At 29.4% G+C, this 22,310-nt stretch overlaps 1 protein-coding gene across 1 annotated transcript in view; it reads right to left on the reverse strand.

Moving 5' to 3' along the window:
* The window catches only part of LOC145327755 (uncharacterized), a 35,077-nt gene that overhangs the window by 2,921 nt on the left and 9,846 nt on the right, over positions 1-22,310 (reverse strand). Inside the window, exons 2-3 of the mRNA XM_080171311.1 lie at positions 905-1,009; positions 253-306 (exon numbers count right to left, since the gene is read on the reverse strand). Coding sequence (XP_080027437.1) covers positions 253-306; positions 905-1,007 — 157 coding nt within the window. The 5' untranslated portion in view covers positions 1,008-1,009. The remainder of the gene's footprint in view (positions 1-252; positions 307-904; positions 1,010-22,310) is intronic.

A 22,310-nucleotide genomic window follows, 5' to 3' on the forward strand; every position in this document is an offset into this window, starting at 1 on the left:
TATTCAACTACCTCCCCAACAAGAATGATATATAAAATATTCCCTTTATTAGAAAAATACCTTTTCTGGAAAATTTAAATATTGTTACCTTGTAAAAACCAACCATGATCCAACATTACCTCCCAAAAGATTTAAGCCAACTAATGGCAGAATTGTATCCTTGACATGGTTTCTAATTTTTCTTAGAGAAGGGGGGGGGGGGCAAAAAAATCATCAAATCTCTGAAGCATAAAAATGTAATGCATTGCATACCAACGTCGTCTTTGTTAGGCACATTGTTAAAGTCCAAATCTGGCCCACTTTCAACTAAAAAATAAGATAAACTTACATGGATTACAAAGGTTAAAAATAAACGATTAAAGATATGTTAAAATTGGTTGTATAATGTATAAGACAAAAGTGACTTAAGGGCAGTCCGACTGCTAAGTAAGTTTAATTATGGCCAATATTAATGAAAATGTCAACATGGACTTTTATCTTTAATAGGAGCTGAGCAAATTATGTTTCAATCAAAACTTTTTAGATGGACGAACAAACAGACAGATTGACAAATATTGAGTAGCCTTGCAATGGTAGCTGTTGATAAATGAATACAAAATAAAAATTTCAAATAACTATTATATTTCTATACCAGGTATTAATGACAGGCAACAGTACAAAAGTTGGAATTGTAAACTATAAAACCCAATAATTTTTATTTAGCATTGTTAAGACAAGAGTAGTCTGAGACATCAAAAATGCCTTAAATTACACATGTATAAGTTCCAATTAAAATCCATTTTTGTGCTTTAAAAAATTAATATTAAACATCTCATCGAGCAGATAACAGTAACTGACGCCCATCTGCTGATCTCTAATTTTATACACATCAAAGATTCTAAAAGAAGTGATTTTATGACAATACCTGTGTGATCAGTATCTACTGTATCAACTGTATCTACAGATTCTTCCCGGATTATTTCTCTGAACCCTGGTTCACTTGACACTTGTCTAGGTGTAGTCATCATTCCTAGATAGATAGATATATACCCCTGGTTCACTTGACACATGTCTAGGTGTAGTCATCATTCCTAGATAGATAGATGTATACCCCTGGTTCACTTGACACATGTCTAGGTGTAGTCATCATTCCTAGATAGATAGATAGATACACCTGGTTCACTTGACACATGTCTAGGTGTAGTCATCATTTCTAGATAGATAGATATATACCCCTGGTTCACTTGACACTTGTCTAGGTGTAGTCATCATTCCAAGATAGATAGATAGATACACCTGGTTCACTTGACATATGTCTAGGTGTAGTCATCATTCCTAGATAGAAAGAAACACCTGGTTCACTTGACACTTGTATAGGTTTAGTCATCATTCCTAGATAAATAGATAGATACCCATGGTTCACTTGAAACTTGTCTAGGCATAGTCATCATTCCTAGATAGATAGATATATACCCCTGGTTCACTTAACACTTGTCTAGGTGTAGTCATCATTCCTAGATAGATAGATAGATACACCTGGTTCACTTGACACTTGTCTGATATGTTTTCTCCCAATTCTAATAAAACGTGCCAAGTTTCAGAACAAGAAGAGAATACCAACCAAGTTGAAGCCAATCTCCAACTCATATGACAAAGCATAAACTTAGCTACCAAACCGAATAAGTTAAACGCAATATTGTCAAAGTTTACAACATTTAGCTGGTTAGACTAAATTGATTCAAGTGATAGATGTGATAAACAATTCAACTTTGCCAAAGAAAAACAGTTCAATTCAATACTTTAAACTTAGATTAAAATTATGCTATGAAGTACTTATAAGCTATAATTTGTGAGAATATTAAATAAAGCTAGATTTTCCAAGAATAAATAAATAAAGATTTATCCAATGCTTAATTAAACTCTAGCAAGCTACCAGATGTATTTTGCTTTTCTTATAACAATAGAAACTCAGAGTAAACTGCATAGCCGACTTATACAAGTACAACTTGATGCGCTACCGTACCCTTACTCCTAGAATCCAAGCTATTAAGCTACAGAGCTGTACTAATCAGTGTCCCAAAATCTAATTCAGCATGTATTATACAACTTAATATTTCTTATCAAGCATCCTTAAAGAGAGGTACAACTATAGAGGTTCCCATGTTCCGGTGTGCTCTAGGGCCTCTAGAGTGTCAACCGGTGCGAGTGTCCCCCTAGGGCCGCGACCAATGGCCACAAATATACTAGCATTCTCTAGGGCCTCTAGAGTGTCATCTAGTTGCAATTGCTTGTACACAAGGTTCTCAATTGCATTTGTGTCGTGCGTTTCAGTCCCTAAAGCTCCAAACGCCTACAGATAGCTGTCCTTTAATCTCTAGTAATTTTGCAAAACTTAAAATATTTGTATCTACTATATATGTAATTGCTAACCACGTTGATTCCTAACCCTCAACTAAGAATGATTCTATTTTTGCACGTGAATAATTCCTAATCAAGTTGGAGGAAAGAACTCCACTCTTTACTAACGTTTTCCAAAGGTACTAGGGCTTTCTAACAAGCTTTGATATTAGCAACTACTTTGAATTTCTAAATAAAAGGAATCATCAAAGTATTTTTGAAGTTACTTTATATTTAGACAATATAATAGCAAAGGTCCTTTAATAAGTTGTACATGTAGACTATCATAACCTAATGAATATCAACTATATACATAATCACTAATCACGCTATTCCCTCCGCAGGAATAACTCCGCTCTTTACTAATCGCTTCCAAAGGTACTAGGACTTTCTAACAAGCTTTAAATTAGTAATTATTTTGCTTTCTAAGAAAAAGTCTATTAGATAAAGAATATTTAAATAATAAACATTTACAAAGATAATATAGAGGCAAAGGTCCTTTAGTAAGTTATGATATGCTTATAAGTTAAGTTTTTAAATTAGTTTTACTTTTACTCTTAAACTGCTCAAGTAATGGCAAAATTAATACAAAGACCTAAGTGTTGTAAACACTTCCACGCGAGGATCTCCTATTATTTATTAACTTTTGTGCAATAAAGAACTGTTGTCTCACAACTTCAAGTTCAAATTATTCAATATATACCAAAGTGAAAAATGTACTAAGTGTTTATTGTTTATACTTTATTGTTGATTAAATGTGAGTATCATAGTTTAGTATTGTATTCTAACATAAGTATAATAATGTTTTTTAAGTTATTTTCAATTATTTTATATAAGGTTAAATATGTTTTATGACAGTTAAAACATATCTTTGGATTTGCAAAGTGTAAACCATAAGTTCTTAATAAGAAAGTAAACTTTAAACTTATAATATTTGATTCTTTAAGATTTTCTTTACACTTGACATGTAATTGTTTGTTATCCAAATACTTTGAATAATAATCATCAAACTTCATTATGTTTTGTAAATTTACAAGTCCAAAGATATAATAGTTAAACTTAGATAAATTTGCTAAAGATAGATTTTTTTTAAGCAGCATAAGTATATGATTTTTCAGAACTTAGACTATTTCTCTAGTTTTGAGCTTCATTTGATTTTTACAAGTCCCAACAGGGAACTTGTAAAATTTCTATAAATCTCAATAAGAGTAAAACAGAAATTAAGATAAATGAAAAATTGATACACATAAAAATAAACACCATTCTTATAAAAACTAACAGAATGGTTAAGAAAAGAGAGAGTATACAGATAAACACATTAGATAGGTTAAACATTTAAGAGATACAGAGGTTAAATAAAAGGTTACGAGTGAGTGGGTGTGCAAAGTCCACTGAAAACCAGACACCTTGCTGCTCTATTTATACTAAGATCTTAGAATGTTCCAGAATTTGGTTAATGGCATAATATGATGCAATCCTAGCTTTTTTTGTGCATTAAAAAGTATAACAAAAACTTCTACATTAGTTTTTGTCATATAATAAAGAAGTTTCTGGAAATTTACATATGATGCAATACTAGCTTTTTATGTATTAAAAAGTATAATAAAAACTTCTACATTAGTTTTTTGTCATATAATAAAGAAGTTTCTGGAAATTTACATATGATGCAATACTAGCTTTTTATGTATTAAAAAGTATAATAAAAACTTCTACATTAGTTTTTTGTCATATAATAAAGAAGTTTCTGGAAATTTACACATGATGCAATATTAGCTTTTTATGTATTAAAAGTATGACAAAAACTTCTACATTAGTTTTTTGTCATATAATAAAGAAGTTTCTGGAAATTTACACATGATGCAATAATAGCTTTTTATGTATTAAAAGTATGACAAAAACTTCTACATTAGTTTTTGCTTGTATGATTAAAGTGTTTCTTAGAACATTCTAGTATCTATATACAATTATATAACACAAAATAATGATGAAATTATTGAATCACAATAAATAACTATACTTTTTGTTTCCTACAAAAAGTCTAGAATATTCTAGATATAACTGTGAACTATTGTGCAATCTTTTAAACATAGTTTTTGCTCTTGTAAAATTGTAGCAAAAACTGCACTTTCTGTGGGAAACTCAAAATATACTAATACTTGTTTTTTTATTTATTTTAAAATTACAATTCTTTTTATGTTTTTTTTTGTTAATTTTTTTTTTTAGACAACTTATTTTCTATCTAAATTTACTGGACTTTAGTCAAATTGATTTTGGTGTATTTTTTAATAAAAGCAAATCATCTTTCCCTCTCTCCATAAAAACAAAAAAAATTTTCAATTGACGAGGGTGAATATCTATGCTTCAAAACAAGGGTAAAAATTAGAGCAGGGGTCAGTCTCAGGATACTTCCACTTGGAAGAGAGACAAAAAGTAAGTTGAATCCTGAGTCACTGAATAAATTTCTGATATTGACCAGAGACAAATCCAGAAACCTGTCAACGTTCATTTTTCCCTCCCCTGAGAATTTAGCTCTAATCTTTGAGCGAATCTCGTCCCTTGTATGGGGCATCCAAAAAATGTCCTCAGGGAAATACCCATACAATTTGAGACACTGGGCACTCATGTACCCAGAGTCCACGAGATATAACTCTTCCCCTTGACTTAGAAGCACATTCAAGTCTCTAGGATTGTCCACTGGTACAATCCCATAGACCTTATCCACGAAGGTGCATGAGTCAAGAATTTCCTGATCTTGTGCTCCAAGGCAAATATATTGGGAGCTAGGTATGGTTGTAGGACAACCATACACTTGGATCAGGTTTGTCTTAGTCTCATACAACTTCTGGTAATAACTGCTTCTATAGCGCTGTCTAATTATTAATTGATTACTTTCACTATCTTTAGCATTAAAGAAACAATAATGGGGTGGGGGTGGTTGAGCAAAGAGATGGATATACTTCTTAGTCATGCTTTGTAATGCTGGCCTAAACCCCCCACTACTTATGCTTGCCTGTTGAACTCTATGGATTCCCCAAGTTTCCCTAAACCTACTGAGAAGATTGAGTTCAACATTATTTTCGTCAATTCTGAGCATGCAAGGAAGTATAGCTGTTCTTTTTTCAACTGCCCCTGTGAGTACAGCAATTTTATCGAAGTAGAGATTGTGTTTAAACAATGTTTCACTATCTATGTCTGTCAACTTATAATTGAACTTTTGTGTACAAGCTAAATAAGGAGTTAGAGAATAGCTTGCTTTAAAAATCAATGACGTGTTTGTAATTTCTGAGTGTGTTGATTTCTCAGAAAAGGGGAGTGAGAAGTAAAAAGGTGAATAAAGAGCCCGCCTATTCTGAATCTTTCTTTCAAGAAGATTTTTCTCAGCTGGGGTGGAAAAAGACGTATTACAATTATCGCTGATGAGGACAGGGAATGTTTTTCTATTCAATCTTGGACTATCAAACTCCTCTAGAATTTCGAAGTCGTCAAAATCATCAGCTACCTCATACGAATTTTCACTAACCTCCTTCTTCTCTGATTCTCCCTGACCATTCTCCTTGTTGACAACATGATGACCATTTGTTGCTGCAGGTGTACAGACCTCCATGTCTAAATAAAATACTTTTTGGTCACCCTGTTGTTAGATAATATGTTCCTTTAGTCTTAAAACAACTTCATTATAGTAAAGTGTTTTTAGGGTGTTTTCTCCATGATGCCACTTTTAAGAAATTGGCTTATTGACTTCAGTTATGAAAATGATATGCATGATGAGAAAGTGATGCTTTACACTACACAACCCAATCTATCTGTTAAAGATGCGTTGAATATTAGTGATTCCTCCTATGTTGATTTTTCCTCTGACTACTTTACTACTTTTCCATCTGCCCCTGACATTCCTTTCTTGGAATCTACTTTAGAAAAACCGGTTCTATTGCAAGAAACTCTAAACCAGCTTGCTACACATCTATCTACTGATAACTCAAAGTTACCTTCAGTCACATCTGAGGCTTCAACAACTGCTCCATCCTCTGTATTCTCATCAACCTCATCAGCTTCTTTGCTTTCAGTAGGGTCACCCTTATCCTCAGCAACCACTTTAGAATCTGATGTAGCAACGCTGTCTTCTCCGTTGCCAACGTCCACAACTTCGCCTCCATCATCAAGAATGGTCTCATCTCCGTCCACCACGATGATTACTTCAGGTTCCGGTCTCTCAATTATCTCTATGTCTACCTCTACCTCCTCCTCTCTCCGGGTCTTGGAGGCAGATTCTGAGGAACTTTCTGAGCCTGAAATTCGAAAAAATTTTAGGACCCAAGAAATGGTTTCAACTCCTTTTAAAGAAGTGAAATTGGATCCTCTAACCACTTATCTACCAAAAGTTCCTACCACTAAACTACCTTCTCTTAAACACTAGTCGCCGGAAGGAAAAAGCAGTTTTTTGAAACAGGCTCTCTGAGATTATTACAGATTCTGATATATACATATATAGACTTATGAAAAATGCAAAAAACGAAATCAAAAGCGTTCCTTCTTGGGAGAAAATCCGGGAAAAAGATTTTAGCTATTTTTAACCTAAAATTCACATTGGCAAGCCTGCATATAAATATATAGACATTTTAAACATGTTATTGCTCAGCACCTAGAAATGGTAGAAAAATGCACCGCATACCATTGGAAAGCTTATAACCTCTAGATTCCATATTGGTATATAACGTTTTTGTACTATTATTATTTTTTGAGCTATCCTCTGAAGTATACACAAGTTTAATAAATGCAGTTTTTTCTTGAATTTTAAGTTTGACACTTGTTACACAAACCTTTTAAAAATTATATTGCTTACCACCTAGGAGTTATATAATTATGTTATATAGGTATATTTGTATATTTTGGGTGCATTTAATTTTAGCTTAATTAAAAATAGTCTTTAAAATGTGTGTGGTTTGACATTGTAGTAAGAGCCAAGGAGGGAGGGGGGGGGGGGGTTTATACACTTATAGGCAATGAAATTAGGTATAAAATTTTGCTCTGGATGTTTTTGGGTTTGTTGTTATAGTTATTTACCTGATTTTCTTTGTAAGATCTCTTATATGATTAAATCTACCAGTAAAAATATTTGAAATTGAATTTTGGCACTATCTTTAGCTCCAAAACACTAACATCTGAAGGTCTGAACTTATTTTTAGAAATATCAAGCTAATTTTTTTAACGTAATTTTTTTTTCATATTTGAGCTAAGTAGCCACTAAAGATTTCATTTTGGCACTTTCCTTCTTGGGGCTAGCAGTTTATAACAGCCCCCAAAACACTAAAATTATAAGTTATGAGCCTATTTTTAAAGATATCAAGATGATTCTTTTAATTTAAAATTTATTCACATAATTGAGATACATAGCCACTAATCTTTCTAGGGGCTAGTGTGGTGAAACTGCCCCCAAAACTACTAAAACATTAAGTTCTGGGCTTTTATAAAAAATATTGGGCTGATTTTGTTAAATAACTGAACTAAATAATCATTCATTAAAGTTCAACATGATATCTTTGAAAATAAGCTCAGAACTCATAATATATGTATTTGGGGGATGTTTTACCCCACTTGACTCTAGAAGAAAAGTGCCAAATTGAAATCTGTAGTAGCTACTTAGTTCAATTATGTGAAAAATGTTTACATTAGAAATATTAGCTGGATATCTTTTAAAATAATCTCATAGCTTATAATTTTAGTGTTTTATTGGCTTTTTACCCCACAAGCCCCAAGGAGGAAAGTGCAAAAAATAAAATTTGTAAAGTTTTACAGGTAGATCCAATCATATAAGAAAATTTTTAAAAAAGAATCATTTGATAACTATAACAACAAGTCCAAACAGCCAGGGCAAAATCTTTAGTGGCTATGTATCTCAATTATAAGAATAAATTTTAAATTTAAAAAATAATCTTGATAGGCTCATAACTTATAATATTTGTTTTTTTGGGGGGTGTTAAAACCCACTAGTACCAAGAAGGAAAGTGGCAAAATGAAATCTTTAGTAACTACTTAGCTTAATTATGCAAAACAAAGTTTACAAAAAATTTGTTTGATATCTCTAAAAATAAGTTCAGACCTTAGATGTTAGTGTTTTGGAGCTGTTTTGCCCCACTAGCCCCTAGAAGAATAGTGCCAAAATTCAATTTTCAATATTTATTCTTGTAGATTTAATCATATAAGAGATCTTACAAAAAGAATCGTGTTAATATCTATAACAACAAGCCCAAAAACATCCAGAGCAAAATTTTATACTGAATTTCATTGCCAAAAAGTGTATAAACTCCCCCCCCCCTCCCTCTATGGTTCTTACTACAAACTATACACATTTCAGAGACTATTTTTAATTAAGATAAAATTGAATGCACCCAAAATATATAAATATACCTATATAAAATAATTATATAACTCCTAGGTGCTAAGCAATACAATTTTAAAAAGGTTTGTGTAACAAGTGTCAAACTTAAAATTCATGAAAAAACTGCATTTTTAAAACTTGTGTATACTTCAGAGGATAGCTCAAAAAATAATAATAGTACAAAAACGTTATATACCAATATAAAAACTAGAGGTTATAAGCTTTCCAATGGTATGCGTAACATTTTTCTACCACTTCTAGGTGCTGAGCAATGATATTTTTAAAATGTCTGTATATTTCTTTGCAAGCTTGACAATGTGAATTTTAGGTTAAAAATAGCTAAAATCTTTTTCCCGGATTTTCTCCCAAGAAGGAACGCTTTTGATTTCGTTTTTTGCATTTTTCATAAGTCTATATATGTATATATCAGAATCTGTAATAATCTCAGAGAGCCTGTTTCAAAAAACTGCTTTTCTCTTCCGGCGACCAGTGTAAACTCAGTGGTAAAGTTACAAATAAGCGAAAACTTAAATCTGGTCCTCAAACCCAGGTTGGAAACTTTACTACAAAAACTTATAGTTTACCAAATATTCCCAGTTTTACCCCAAAACCGAGTCCTGCCTATAACAAATCTATCCACCGTGATTATGGTTTGGCTGCCAAGAATTCCTATCAGTCAATTTATGAAATAATCAGCAGGTAAATTTTAAAAGAAAAAAAATTGTTTTACCTATCATTTTTAATAAAATATATTTTTTTTATTTATTATTTCTCCATTTTGGTTATTGGTGGTACAATTCTAGTGGCCCTATTTCTTATCCTAATATTACTTGCTTTGCTTGCATTGGGTAAGATTTTATTTTATGCTATTTTATGAAATTAATTTGCAGACTTTTTTATTGGGTGCGAACGATTTTATAGTCTGTTAGTCTATATAGATTATATATATATATGATACTATTATCAAAAAGATCAAATTTCAATTTTTAAAATGGCCAATATTGATCGCGTGTGTCCAAAAAATTGTAAGAATAAGATGGAAAAAATAAAATTAAACCAATAGATATTATTTTTAGACTTTAATTTGGTTTATTTTGCTTTTGTTATATTTTCTTTTACTTTAATTAAATTTCCTTATTCATAATGTCGTCTTCGTGTATAGGTTTCGCGATTTTCATTTTTCAAACTTCATAATTATCAGCGGCATTCTTAATTTCTATTGCGTATTTACTAGAACGGTTAAATTTAAAAGAAAACTTATTATTTTTGTTGTTAATTGATTTTTTATTCGTAGGTCAAAAGTGTACTAAAAAGATTAAACGGCGTTCCCAGCAGAGTCAAACGGCTAGCTCAAGAGTTCATCGTGCTACCCAGAAAAACCTTGATCCTACCAAATATTTTAATACTACTAATTTTGGCCCCAATTTGTCTACTATCCCTCCTGACTCTGTTGTGAATAATCTGCAAAAATCTTTTTCAATCTAAAGTTTACTTAGTGTTTCCTATTGTTCTTGAGATAAACTAAATTCATACTTTCTATTACAGTTTAGAATTTTCATCTCTTGTGTAACTGAAAAGTACCAACTGCTAATAAGTTTTTTTTACAGTAGTGTCAACAAAACAATTAAGCCCTGTAAGAACTATAAAAAAATTGCCAACCTATGTTTTAACAAGGCGAATCCCCCTATTATACAGTTGTATATTATCCCAAAAAAAAAATGTTCTTTAAACACTATTATCTCTCTACTAATATTATCAATGCTTAAACTAATAAACACAAACATTAGTATAGATTATGCTTACCTATATCTTTACTAATAATATCAATAGATAAATTAATACCTATAATTATTGAGTTTAGATTTACTTACCTATTACTGTAAAAATTTATAATTTCAGATTTTTTCAACAATGAGTATTCCGGATGGAAGTTCCCAGATGATTTTAAATAAGATTAAAACAATTCTTAATACTCTTCTGCAAGAAGAACGCAATGAGGCTACGACCGATAAGTTATTCCTTGCTGCTGTTGCCCTTGGACTTTTGGCTCTCGGGTAAGTTTATTATTTTATTCTCCCCCTCTATTTCATTACTAGAACCAAATCCCTTAGCTCCCCTTTCCTCTCTTAAATATTTTAATTCTGACATTTGCTTATTTGCATTCTCTGCCCCAAAACTGCGTATGGTTAATATTTTTGGATAACAGCTTTTTAGAAATATCATTTGACCTATTTTTTCACCCTTTTGGATGACATATGTTTTCCCTGATAAGTTATGAAGTATGAAATAAACATTACCCAAATAATCAGGATCTATGATCCCACCAGTGCATATTATATTTTTTAAACTTAAACTTGATCGCTCCCTAAGCATAGTAAAATGACTTTCGGGTGCTTTAATTTGGAAACGCAGGTCTATTTTGACGCAATTTCTTGGTAAAATCTTTATTAATCCAGGACTATAAAAGTCCAGACCTACAGATAGCTTTGTAGCCCGGGTAGGTTTTTTGATACTAGCATCTGAAGTAATTACAGCTGTCATTTTTTTTAGAACGGCGGCGGTATTGAGACTATGTTTTAAGAAGAGAAGGCAAAATATTTCCCAACCAGGTAAAGTTTTTTTTATCTCCTTTCTAATATGTTAATGACAATTATAAAAAATATGAGTATAGTAGTATAGATTATAATTAGATTTTTATTTAGTTTATGGTATTCACATCTGTTTAAAACCCAATATTCGCTATAAGTGATGTTACAGGGATGTAAATATTCTTTAATAATCATTTAATATAATTTAGTTAATAGTCTTTTTATATTTTAGATCCCGAACGAGACGAGAACCTTCAAGATAGTCAAGAACTAGAGTTGCGTCACCATCACCAACAACCCCCTCGGACAAATCAGGCGATAGAAATGATGCCCCAACCCCCTGAGATAAATCTAGAGGTATATCAAATAAGGCTTTTATATCTTCTGAAAGAAATTATTATTTTTACTTTTATAAAAGTCATTCTAAACTTAAATAAACTTTGATAGACAGTAGGCTATTTTTATTTGATTGCATAGAATCCCTGCTAATTATTTATAGGTGTATTAAACTAATTATTAGCTACCTAATTCATTAAGTTTTACTTTGCTTCTGTAACTTTAATATACTAAAATTTTATACTAGGTTTTTGGTAATTAAATTTCTTTAATTCAAATGATTTAATTTACTTCCTTCTAATTTACTTTAAACTCATCAAATCTTAAGTACCCTTTCTATAATATATACTGACTTTTTTCTGATCATGTATACTTTCAGATATTAAAAACATAAATTCCTACCTAATAAAAATTTTTTATTTATAGACTCGTCTAGCTGCGGAACTGGAACAGTCAAGAAACCCTTTCTTGCTGCCCGTGAATAGAGTAAGAAAAGTTTTCCTTATAAAACAAATCTTAACTACAGTACCTAGCTTACTATATGTGTAATTACAAATTTTATAAAAGTTTTACAGTATTTTAAAATTAAACTTTTCACCTATTATTTTTCTAACAAATTATTTGGTAAAGCTAGTATTGTTTTTAAGTTTTTAAAGTTTTTCATTAAAGTTTTAACTACGTTAAGAAGCATTGCCCTCTGTACTTGCTTAGCTAAACGCATATTAACTTCAATGTATTCAAAAAATGTTGATGACTTATTTAAATCATCAGTTTGCTTATTCTTTCTAATGCAATGTTTACTTTTTTCCTTATTCTTTAAGTTACTAATTTTCTGCATTAATATTAATCGGGTTTGTTGAATAAGCCATAATAAAATTTCTTCCATGAGTCGTAAATCTATATTGGAAGCTCTAACTATAATTTCATCCCTGCCCCTTAAATTAGAGGAGTTATTTCTAACTATAAGTTTATAGTTCTTTAGTTTGCACATCTTAAAGTTTTTTTTACTAAAAATTATTTCCTTATTACAATAAATGAATGTTAACCCATTAGTGACAATTCTACTTCCCGTAATCCGATTTTTGTGAAATTTTCAGGGTTTCTTAGTTTTTATCAAACTTAAACAAGTCTAGAAATAAGTTTTTTGATAATATGTAAGACAAAAAAGTTTTTTTTTTCGTTCAGTACTGCACGATTCGGATCGAACACTACTGCACGACACTAAAAATTGAAACACAATTGCACAAATAAACCATAATTATTGAGGGGATGGGGGAGGTGGGGGAAGGGGAATATTATGCTAAGATAAGTTGGCTTATATATATCTCCAGAGGCATCTTGATCACACATTGGGGGGGGGGGGGGGGGGGGGTATGTATAAAGTAGAACAAAAAATAAGCTGCTTCATTTCTAATCAATTTTCATTTAAGGATAACATCATCCATAAAAGCGAAACCTTGAAATAGTAAGGCAAACAAAAATTAACACTTGTAGAGTGTCAGAACTGAATAAGCAGAAAATTAATATATAAGTCTAAACAAAATTGGAAGCAAATTTGTTCAAACTTCTTAAATACAGGATACTGTATAAGGACATACTTACATTTTCAGGACTTGAATATAGAGATGCTTTGCTAATAACATTATTCCTTGTGGTAATAGGAATCAGTATTCAATTCTAACCTGTTTAAATTAAAGAAAAGAGTTAACTGTCCCAGACGGATGGACAGACCAACCCTAATTATAGCAAAATTTTAAAGCTTAACCTTTACAGATTGGTGGGGGGGAGGGCTTAATATGCCCCCAAAAGGATATTAAATATTTTTAGGGTACGTAAAAATTGGTTAAATTCGCCATGAATTTTGGACATTCTCTATATGCGCAGCGACTCTATAACTAACAGGGAGGGAGGGGACATGGGCTGTAAATTACACAGGTACCCAAAAGTGTATACCTGTGGGTATTTTTATTGCATTTTGGTTTGTTGTTTCCAAAAGAGTTGTGTCTAAACTTTTAAACCATTATTTTTAAATTACCGAATCAGTAATACTGTTTATCATCATTGGAGATATAATTGTATATCAATGTATCGTCCCAATGCATTATTCCTTTAGAATAGTTTTAAAATCTATTAATCCATCTTAACCCAAGACTACCTTATCAAACTAACATCTTTGTACAGGCCAAATATATATTTCAAAAACAAAAGTTTTCATTCTCAATCGTCCTGTAAAGGAAAAAAGTATATTTTTGAAAAATCTTAATCAGATATTTAATATTTCTATTTTTCTTTGATTTAATGAATCGTAGAGATGCATCGCATCATTATAAAATGTTGGGTAGGTAAAACTGCTGATTAAAATTAAATCTTTATAATTTATAATAGTAAAAACACATACCTATACAATTTTTTGACATTTTAAACATATTTACACTTGCGCTACATTTTTAATAGTGGTCTAACCAATACAAAACAAACAAAAAATCAGCTGAAATAAAGGGTTGAATCCATTTTTATAGAAGCAGAAATATAATCTATGATTACGGTTTTGACCCTCTAAAAAACGTAATATACCATTCAACTTTCCCCTCTCTTGGTGATGATATCATCAACGCCGATATGAATTTTGTAATCTACCAATCCAATTTTGCCTCTCTTGGTGATGATATCATCAATGCCGGTACGATTTTTGAAATGTCCCATTCCACTTTCAAGAGAGGCAAAACTGGAATGGTGGTTTACACTTTTAACATCGACATAATTGAAATCATACTAACTATTTTCAAATTATGTTAATTGTAGGAATGTTTAAAATACTATTTATAATTAAAATTTTTTTCAGTTGTACATAAACTCTCAAACAATTAGAATTGAGAAGGCTTGAATTAAGCGAAATATATTTTCTACAAAGAAGTGTGTTCTTACATGTGTAGTTAGCTCTAGCCGCGCGTTTTTTAAAAAAATTTTATGTAAAATAAAAATAATAAATAGAATATACCATTACTATTATGTCGATTTAAATAAGGAAATCAATGTTTATGAATATGCTGATATGTAAACATAAATGTACTATTCCAGTTTCGCCTCTATTGAAAGTGGAATGGTACATTTTAAAAATCGTATCGGCGTTGATGATATCATCACCAAGAGAGGGGAAAGGGGATTGGTAGATTACGTTTTTTAGAGGGTCAAAACCGTAATCATAGATTATATTTCTGCTTCTATAAAAATGGATTCAACTCCCTGTTGGATTCAACTGTTGAAGATTTTGAATATGCGTAGCAAGAGGGGATTGTGGTGTGGTTGTTGTTTTCATTATTTATTTTCTATTAGAATAATAATGACAAATAGTTATTTGTATATTTTAGAAACTTTAGCGTTGAGAGTACCTATCACATTCGAAAGACGTGAAACAATACTTTCTACTTTAGAATTTTGATGTAAAGAAAGAAGTTGATTATTTGTAGGATATTTCTATAAGGGAACTAGACTTAAAAAAACTCAACTTTCATAAACTTAACAATTAAAAATGTCTTCAATAATTGTATAATTTTAATACAACCCTTTTACCCTCCAAAAAACTTATTACCCTATTATTGCGGCGCTACTTTTAAATATGTTTATCCTTGTTTATTTGCTGTGAGAGGGCTAAAAATTTGTATCAATTAAATTTAGTAGCGAAGCTACTTTATAGTTCTAAATGTGGCTATGTCTAAAAAGTTTTTTTGTATTATACGTCAGCTTATTCTGATAGAAGAAAAATCTTAAATATGAAGATTTCTAAAAGCAATAAGCATCGAGTTTTACTTTGTCAGTCGGTTTTAGGCTATTTAGAGGTGTATTTATTTAAGAATACTTATTGCATATATGAAAAAATTATATGGATATAGATAGATTTAAATGCTTTTTGATAGAAATGAATTTTAGAAAACACATGGAAAGATAGATAGACATACAGACATCCATTACATATTGATATATTGAAAGAAAAAATTTATTTCTATAGATTTTGATCTATCCATCCTATTATAGAAAGCTTTTAGTTTTTTTTATGTTTGTCTGTCAATATCTTGCCAACCACTGAACCGATTGAGTTCTCCATTTTAGGAAGCTTCACGGGATTGTTTAAGGCTATAACATATGTCATATATATGTAAGTCTTTGGTTAGTTTTAGGCTATTTTACTTCTCCCTCCATTAGATAACAATGGCCCAGCCGATAGCAGAGAAAACTTTAGAGAAAGGAAATGACATAGAGAGAGAGATACATTGAAAAAGAAAGAGAACAGGAGAAAATTTGAGAAATTGTCTTTTTTGCTACTAGACAAGATAAGGACGTTTTATAGTTGTTGTTAAGGTATAGCAAGTGTTTTTAAACATAGATAGATAGATAATGTCAATACGAAAATTAACAGAATATCTATAGTCTGTCTGTCTGTGTATACCAAAGGATCTCGCTAAATGCTGAATCTGTTCGGTTATCCTTTACAGTGAAGCTTCTCATAGGTCCTGGGAAGATTTTCATCTATGAAACATTGCTAAAAGTTGATTTTTTGGAACATTAAATGTATTTAAAAATTATCGTTCTATAGTGTACGATCCCAATCGATCTATATTACACGAATTTATAGATCGTTCAATAGTGCACGTTCCGAATCGTTCATTATTGTACGACAATTAAATGTGAAAAAAAGCGCATTAAAAAAACACCTATGTCTAAAATTCTTTTTTTGTTGTAAAATATATAAAAAATACTAGATGATAAGTCTACCTTTTTAAAAATATTTAAATCAAATGAGTATTTTTTACCTTCTTAAAAATATTTTTTTCGAATTTGATGGTGAAGCCATAACAAATGGTTTTGTACTAATTTATGGTTGACCAATACCAAACTTATATAATAGAATGTTTTGCCCATATCCTGACTCTATAATATTCATTAAGCCGAAAAAGACCTAAACCTTCAAATTTCATGTGTTTTTTATGGTTTTTTAAATCGTGCATTATTGCACGAATTGTCACGAATGGGTTAATCAATTTTAATTTTGTTTCAGATGGTTCCAAACCCCAATATACATAACTGGTAAAAAACTCTGCTTTCGGACTTTTTTTTTCGGACTTTCAACTTTTGGACTTAAACTGTGATAAAAATTGTGATAAAATATACAAATTCAAAATTCTTTAAATTTCAATATACATAACTGGTAAAAAAAACTCTGCTTTCGGACTTTTTTCGGACTTTCAACTTTTGGACTTAAACTGTGATAAAAATTGTGATAAAATATACAAATTCAAAATTCTCTAAATTTCACCACCAAAAATCTCATAAAATTAGTGAAAAAAAATTTTTTAAATCAAAAGAAATTCTTCATAAATTGTAACAAAACATTTCAGTTTAAAGTTTCTGGCTTAAGTGATAAATATTACTTTTTTTAACTACCTCAATAATTCAAACATAATAAACTACCTCGTGTCTTTTCGTGATAGTAAGCAAACTAAGATCTCAAAGCTTAAATACTTATTATTCTATTTTCTTATATAATTTGGCATGTATAATAAAGATTTCAAAATTTCAAAATTCCTCCATCAAATTCTTATAAAAACAGTGATAAAATTATAAACTAATTCAACTACTATGTAATTTATGAATAATGTTTTGTTTTAAAGTTTTTGGCCTAAATAATAACTATATTTTTTTTAACTACCTCAGAAAATTCAATTTTGATAAGCTACCTTATATATTTTTTACTCAAATTTATACTTTAAAAATTGTAAATAACCTTTTGTTTTAAACTTAAACTAAATCTTTCAAAAATTGTAAATAATATTCAAACTTAACTTAAGTACAGTGTTGTTTTTAAAACGTGATTCTTCTTAACAAATATTTGACCTCCTCAGTGGTAAAAACTTATTATTTTTTTTAATTAGCGCAAAACTTATAACTAAATGTTTCGGTTCAATCTTTCGATATAAATTTTAAGTTCCTTTTAGATTTAAACTTCCAATCATACAAATAATGTTAATTATGTAATAATCTTTTAATATACATCTTGTTTATAGGAGAAGTCTTAGTCTAGATAATTAAAGAATTAAGTTAAGCCTGTTAATTGGATAAATATGTTTATAAAATCTTGCTTCTTGATAAAATTTTCCCGCTATAATTATTCAAAATCTTTTTTCTGTACTTCAATTCTATTTTAATTACCCTTTTATATCCTAATATATCTTAACCTAATCTTAATCTAACAAACTCAATATATAAAGTCTTATTTCAATAAACTTAATTAAACTTTCTTTTGGGGAGGCATTTAAGTTCAAACTAATATTTCTCTTACACTAGAATTTAGTTTTTAAAGTATTGTCCTCTCTCTTTCTTGTAGCATTTGTTAAGATCTTTACAACCTAGGTGTATTCAATCTTAAGTAGGTGTAGATATTCTACTACAGCTAATCAATTTAATGATTATTATATAGTTGATTTTCATTTTCGAGATATGTGAACAATTTTATTTAACTAAAGGTCTTTACAACCTGGTGTATTTAACCTATAGATAATATCATTCTTTTTGTTAGGTATTCTTTTTGCCATTTTTAGAGGAAATATACTTGGGTTCCAAAATTGTACTGCTTAAAGAAACACTAGAATTTATACTTTCATTGCCTCAACATATAAGAGTTTAATTAAGATGCTTAAAGGTCCTCTATATATATCTATTTATTTAAAGTTTAAATTTTACTTTAATAATTACTTAGATAATTTTTTTTTATGTTTTCAACTAAAACTCAACAGTTATTATATTTGGAAAGAAAAACTGGCTTTGTTAAATTTAAATGAAATAAACTTTCCTATATTACTCTTTAATTTGTTGAAGATCATAGGGAATATTACATTAAAATATTTTTCTAATTTTACTTAGGAATCTACAATTTCAAACGTAAATCTAAAATCTTTTAATTAGAAAAAAAAATTAAAGGAATTTTAATAATCTTTCAAAAAATTTCACTATGTAAAAATTATGATAAAACTTAAGGCAATAGTTCTACACTTTTGTATTACATATATCTAGTTCTAGACTCCTTCCTAAAACATAAAATCCTATCTAATGTAAGCTATATACTCTATCTTATAAAATTTGTTGAAAATTCAAATGATATTATAAAATAAAGCCTACCAGAAAATCTCTTCATTCTTTAATCACTTAAAGTTTTATGTTTCACCGACAAAAGTTAGTTCTAAACATAACTGCTTAAATAATTTTTCCGCCTTATATATTAAAACCAAAATATGATTGAAACAAAGAAAAGTTTTTATTTGTAGTTTCTCTTTAATCGAGCCCGATCTTTAAAATTCTATTACAATGTTGAAAACACATATGATATTAGTCTTAAAGTTACTCAATATTTTCTGAAAGAAAACTTTTTATCAAAAACCCGAAAACGCTTAAAACTAGTTAATAATAACAGTTTTTTCCATGTATAGGGATGAGATACACTTTACTTTGAATATTTTAAATGCATTGGAATGAGATACACTTTACTTTGGATATTTTAAATACATAAGGATGAGATATTTTCACCTTGTTAGATTACCTATTTTGATTCAACTGGTTTTTTTTTTAATTATATTTTATATTTCCGAATAGATAATTTGCTTTTTAGGTTATCGACTGGAAGAAGAATTCTACTGGAAGGAGAATAACAAATGGTTAAAACATTGTTTTAACTAAAAGTTGTCAACCCCCCCCCAAAAAAATATTGTAAAATTTACTTTTAAAACTGATACTTAGAACTACTGTTCAACTATAACATTGCTTAAATTTTAACGTCTACTTCTAGATCTCAAAGGTATTGTTTCCAATCTGTTTATTATAAGTTTTTTAGAGCTATTTCGAGGTTTGTAATGTGCTTTAATTTTTTCATATAATTCCTTGGATCCAACTCCCAAAAACGCTATTGAGGTAAACACAAAAATATTAATGAATATCTGATAATATGAATTTTTGAAGTAGTTACTTATATGTTTAATAATTGTAGCTTGTTCCAGATTACTTCTGGTATCATTAACTTTTAATTCCAATAGATGTCTTTGATCAGATGTTAACGAGGAAGAAATTACTTTAAAATTAGATTGTCTTACTATTACCACATCTCCTTTGTGAGGTAGATTAAATTCCAATTTCCCATTAAACATAATATGTACCGGGTAATTTGAACTATTTAAATCCTTTTGAAGCCCTATCACAAATGCTTTACCTATTTTATCATCATGTTTAAAAAGCAAAATTCCCTCGTTTGTAATTTGAAATAATTTTGTATTGCTAATAAAAGGACAATATTGAATAATAAGGTCAAATTTCTTATCATTTATATGTTTTAAACAAAAAGTTATAGCTTCATTTAGTCCCAATTGTTTTTCATCCTCAGTGATAAATTTAGCAATCTTTTGGTTTTCTGTATTGTAGTAATAATAAGAATCTAAAGAAATTCCCGAGTATGGTACCGCAATCAAAGAATTATATTTAATTTTGTTTGATAAAATATTCAATTCTAAATAGAATGTTGGTTTACTATCAACCAGACCTGATCCTATAGAATTGATATTTACTAAATCAGAGTGTTTATTTTCAGGAGTCAATTTTCTTCTAAGATCATTTTTTACAACCCCTTGGAAACAATATTTGAAAGTTACTATCCAGTTTTCCAGAAAACTTATTAAAATTCTTGCAGGAATATAGAGATTATTAAATGTAAGGTCTACCCCTCTAATAAAAGTATTATCTTTTTTCATTGCTTCAGCTATTGAAGGTATAGGTTCAAAAGCTTCTTTTAAATATTTTTGAAGCATCTTAAAATTGTCTAAATGGAAAGATTGTTTATTTTCATTTATTATATAATTTACTTTGAAATCTGCATTAATTTGTTGATCTAGAGCTGTCATATGAGAAATCATAGTATCAATTTCCTTTGATAATTGATCATATCTATTTGCAAGTGTAAAAAATTTACTTAAACTAATAGCTATATTTGAACCTTTTGCTTCAATTTGAGCTTTATCATTATTTAGTTCAGTTTTTAATTCAGTAAAAGATGTTTGGAAGAGTGTATTTACATCCTTCATATTCTGGCTATAGTCAAAAATAATTTTAACAACTAATTTAGTTGAATCTAAATATTTATCTCGGTTATTTTTTTCATGATAGAAAAATTCTATCACATCTTCCGAACATGAAAAAGTTATAAAAGTAGCTAAAAATACAAGATTCTTAATGATTGAGTTTTTAAAATTTATTTTGAGTCAAAAATATTAGTTGCTATTATGTTGCTCGTATGGTTAAAATAATTATATTTAAAGCATGACGCAATCTTAAAGGAAGTTTAAAACAAGAAATTGACACTTGTCATTTCCATTTCTGGTTTGTGTCTACTAGAGATATCACAAATAGAATGAGCAACAAAAATTTTAATTTTATCCTATTTTAATGGAACTAAATATTTTAGATATCATATAGTGTATTTTTATTTACTTACTGCATAAATTAAAACCTTTATCATTACTTAAAATTATAAAACTAAAGAACTTTAGACAAAAATTTGATTAAATAAGACTTTAAAGTAATGAATCTAATCTATACTTTTGCTCGTCTGTTTGTATGTCAAATGTTATTTGTTTTGGTGTTTCTTCAGTCTTTACAGAAGAAAGTAAATTTTGAATTAATTAGAAAGAGGTATATTTTTTAATGATTAAATGGCCTGATAATAGTTAATTAATCTATAATTCTAGATATCCAGGCTGAGACTGGATTTAATTTTACAATAACAATAATATATGATGATAATATGTTTTAAGTGCTACATAATATTTTATTCATATCCTCAAAAAAATTACATCTCCTGCTTGAAACGCTCTAGTGATTTTATTTCTATTGGCCTTTGTTCTATAATAAATTTTCTCGTAGTTTACAAACTTTTTGTCAAGCTTAATTGTTGTTTCAAAGAATTATACACTGCGAGAAATTATAGGATGAAATTTTGGTACTAAAGGTTAATATAAATATCATTTACTAAAATATGACTCAATACCAAAACTAATTGATTAGGTGTAAAACCTGTCTTTGCTATACGATTATAGTAATGTAATTGAGCGCCTATAGATGGTAAAAAAAATGTCCAATTTAAATTAGGTTGATTAGATAATATCTTTTTCATTATTTATTTAACTAGCCCCACATAGCTCTCTGCTGTTTAATTAGACATTTTAAAGAAATTTGATAAATAAATAAATTAACAACCCAAAAGAGCTAATAATTTGATTGTTTTATTTGAGCTAAATAAACCAGCGTTATTTGCTGTTCCTAAACCTTTAGTAAAATCCATGTGTATCTATTTCAGAACTCTAGCTGTTTGTGGGAAAACCATTAACTTTTTTGCCTTTATAAAAATATACATGCTACACATATACTTGCATATTTATGACGCAATTTCTGTAAGTTTGAATTACAGTAATTTATTAAATTGTCAATCATTTTCTTAGGACCGCCATGGTTTACAGATGTATAAACCATAGCTAGATATTTATCCAAAATACTATCAGGCATATCAATTCTGGAATTAAATACTGTTCTAGCATTATGTTCAG

Source organism: Acartia tonsa, chromosome 9 (assembly GCF_053477335.1).
Source record: "Acartia tonsa isolate MP-2025a chromosome 9, ASM5347733v1, whole genome shotgun sequence".
Lineage (NCBI taxonomy): Eukaryota > Metazoa > Arthropoda > Copepoda > Calanoida > Acartiidae > Acartia > Acartia tonsa.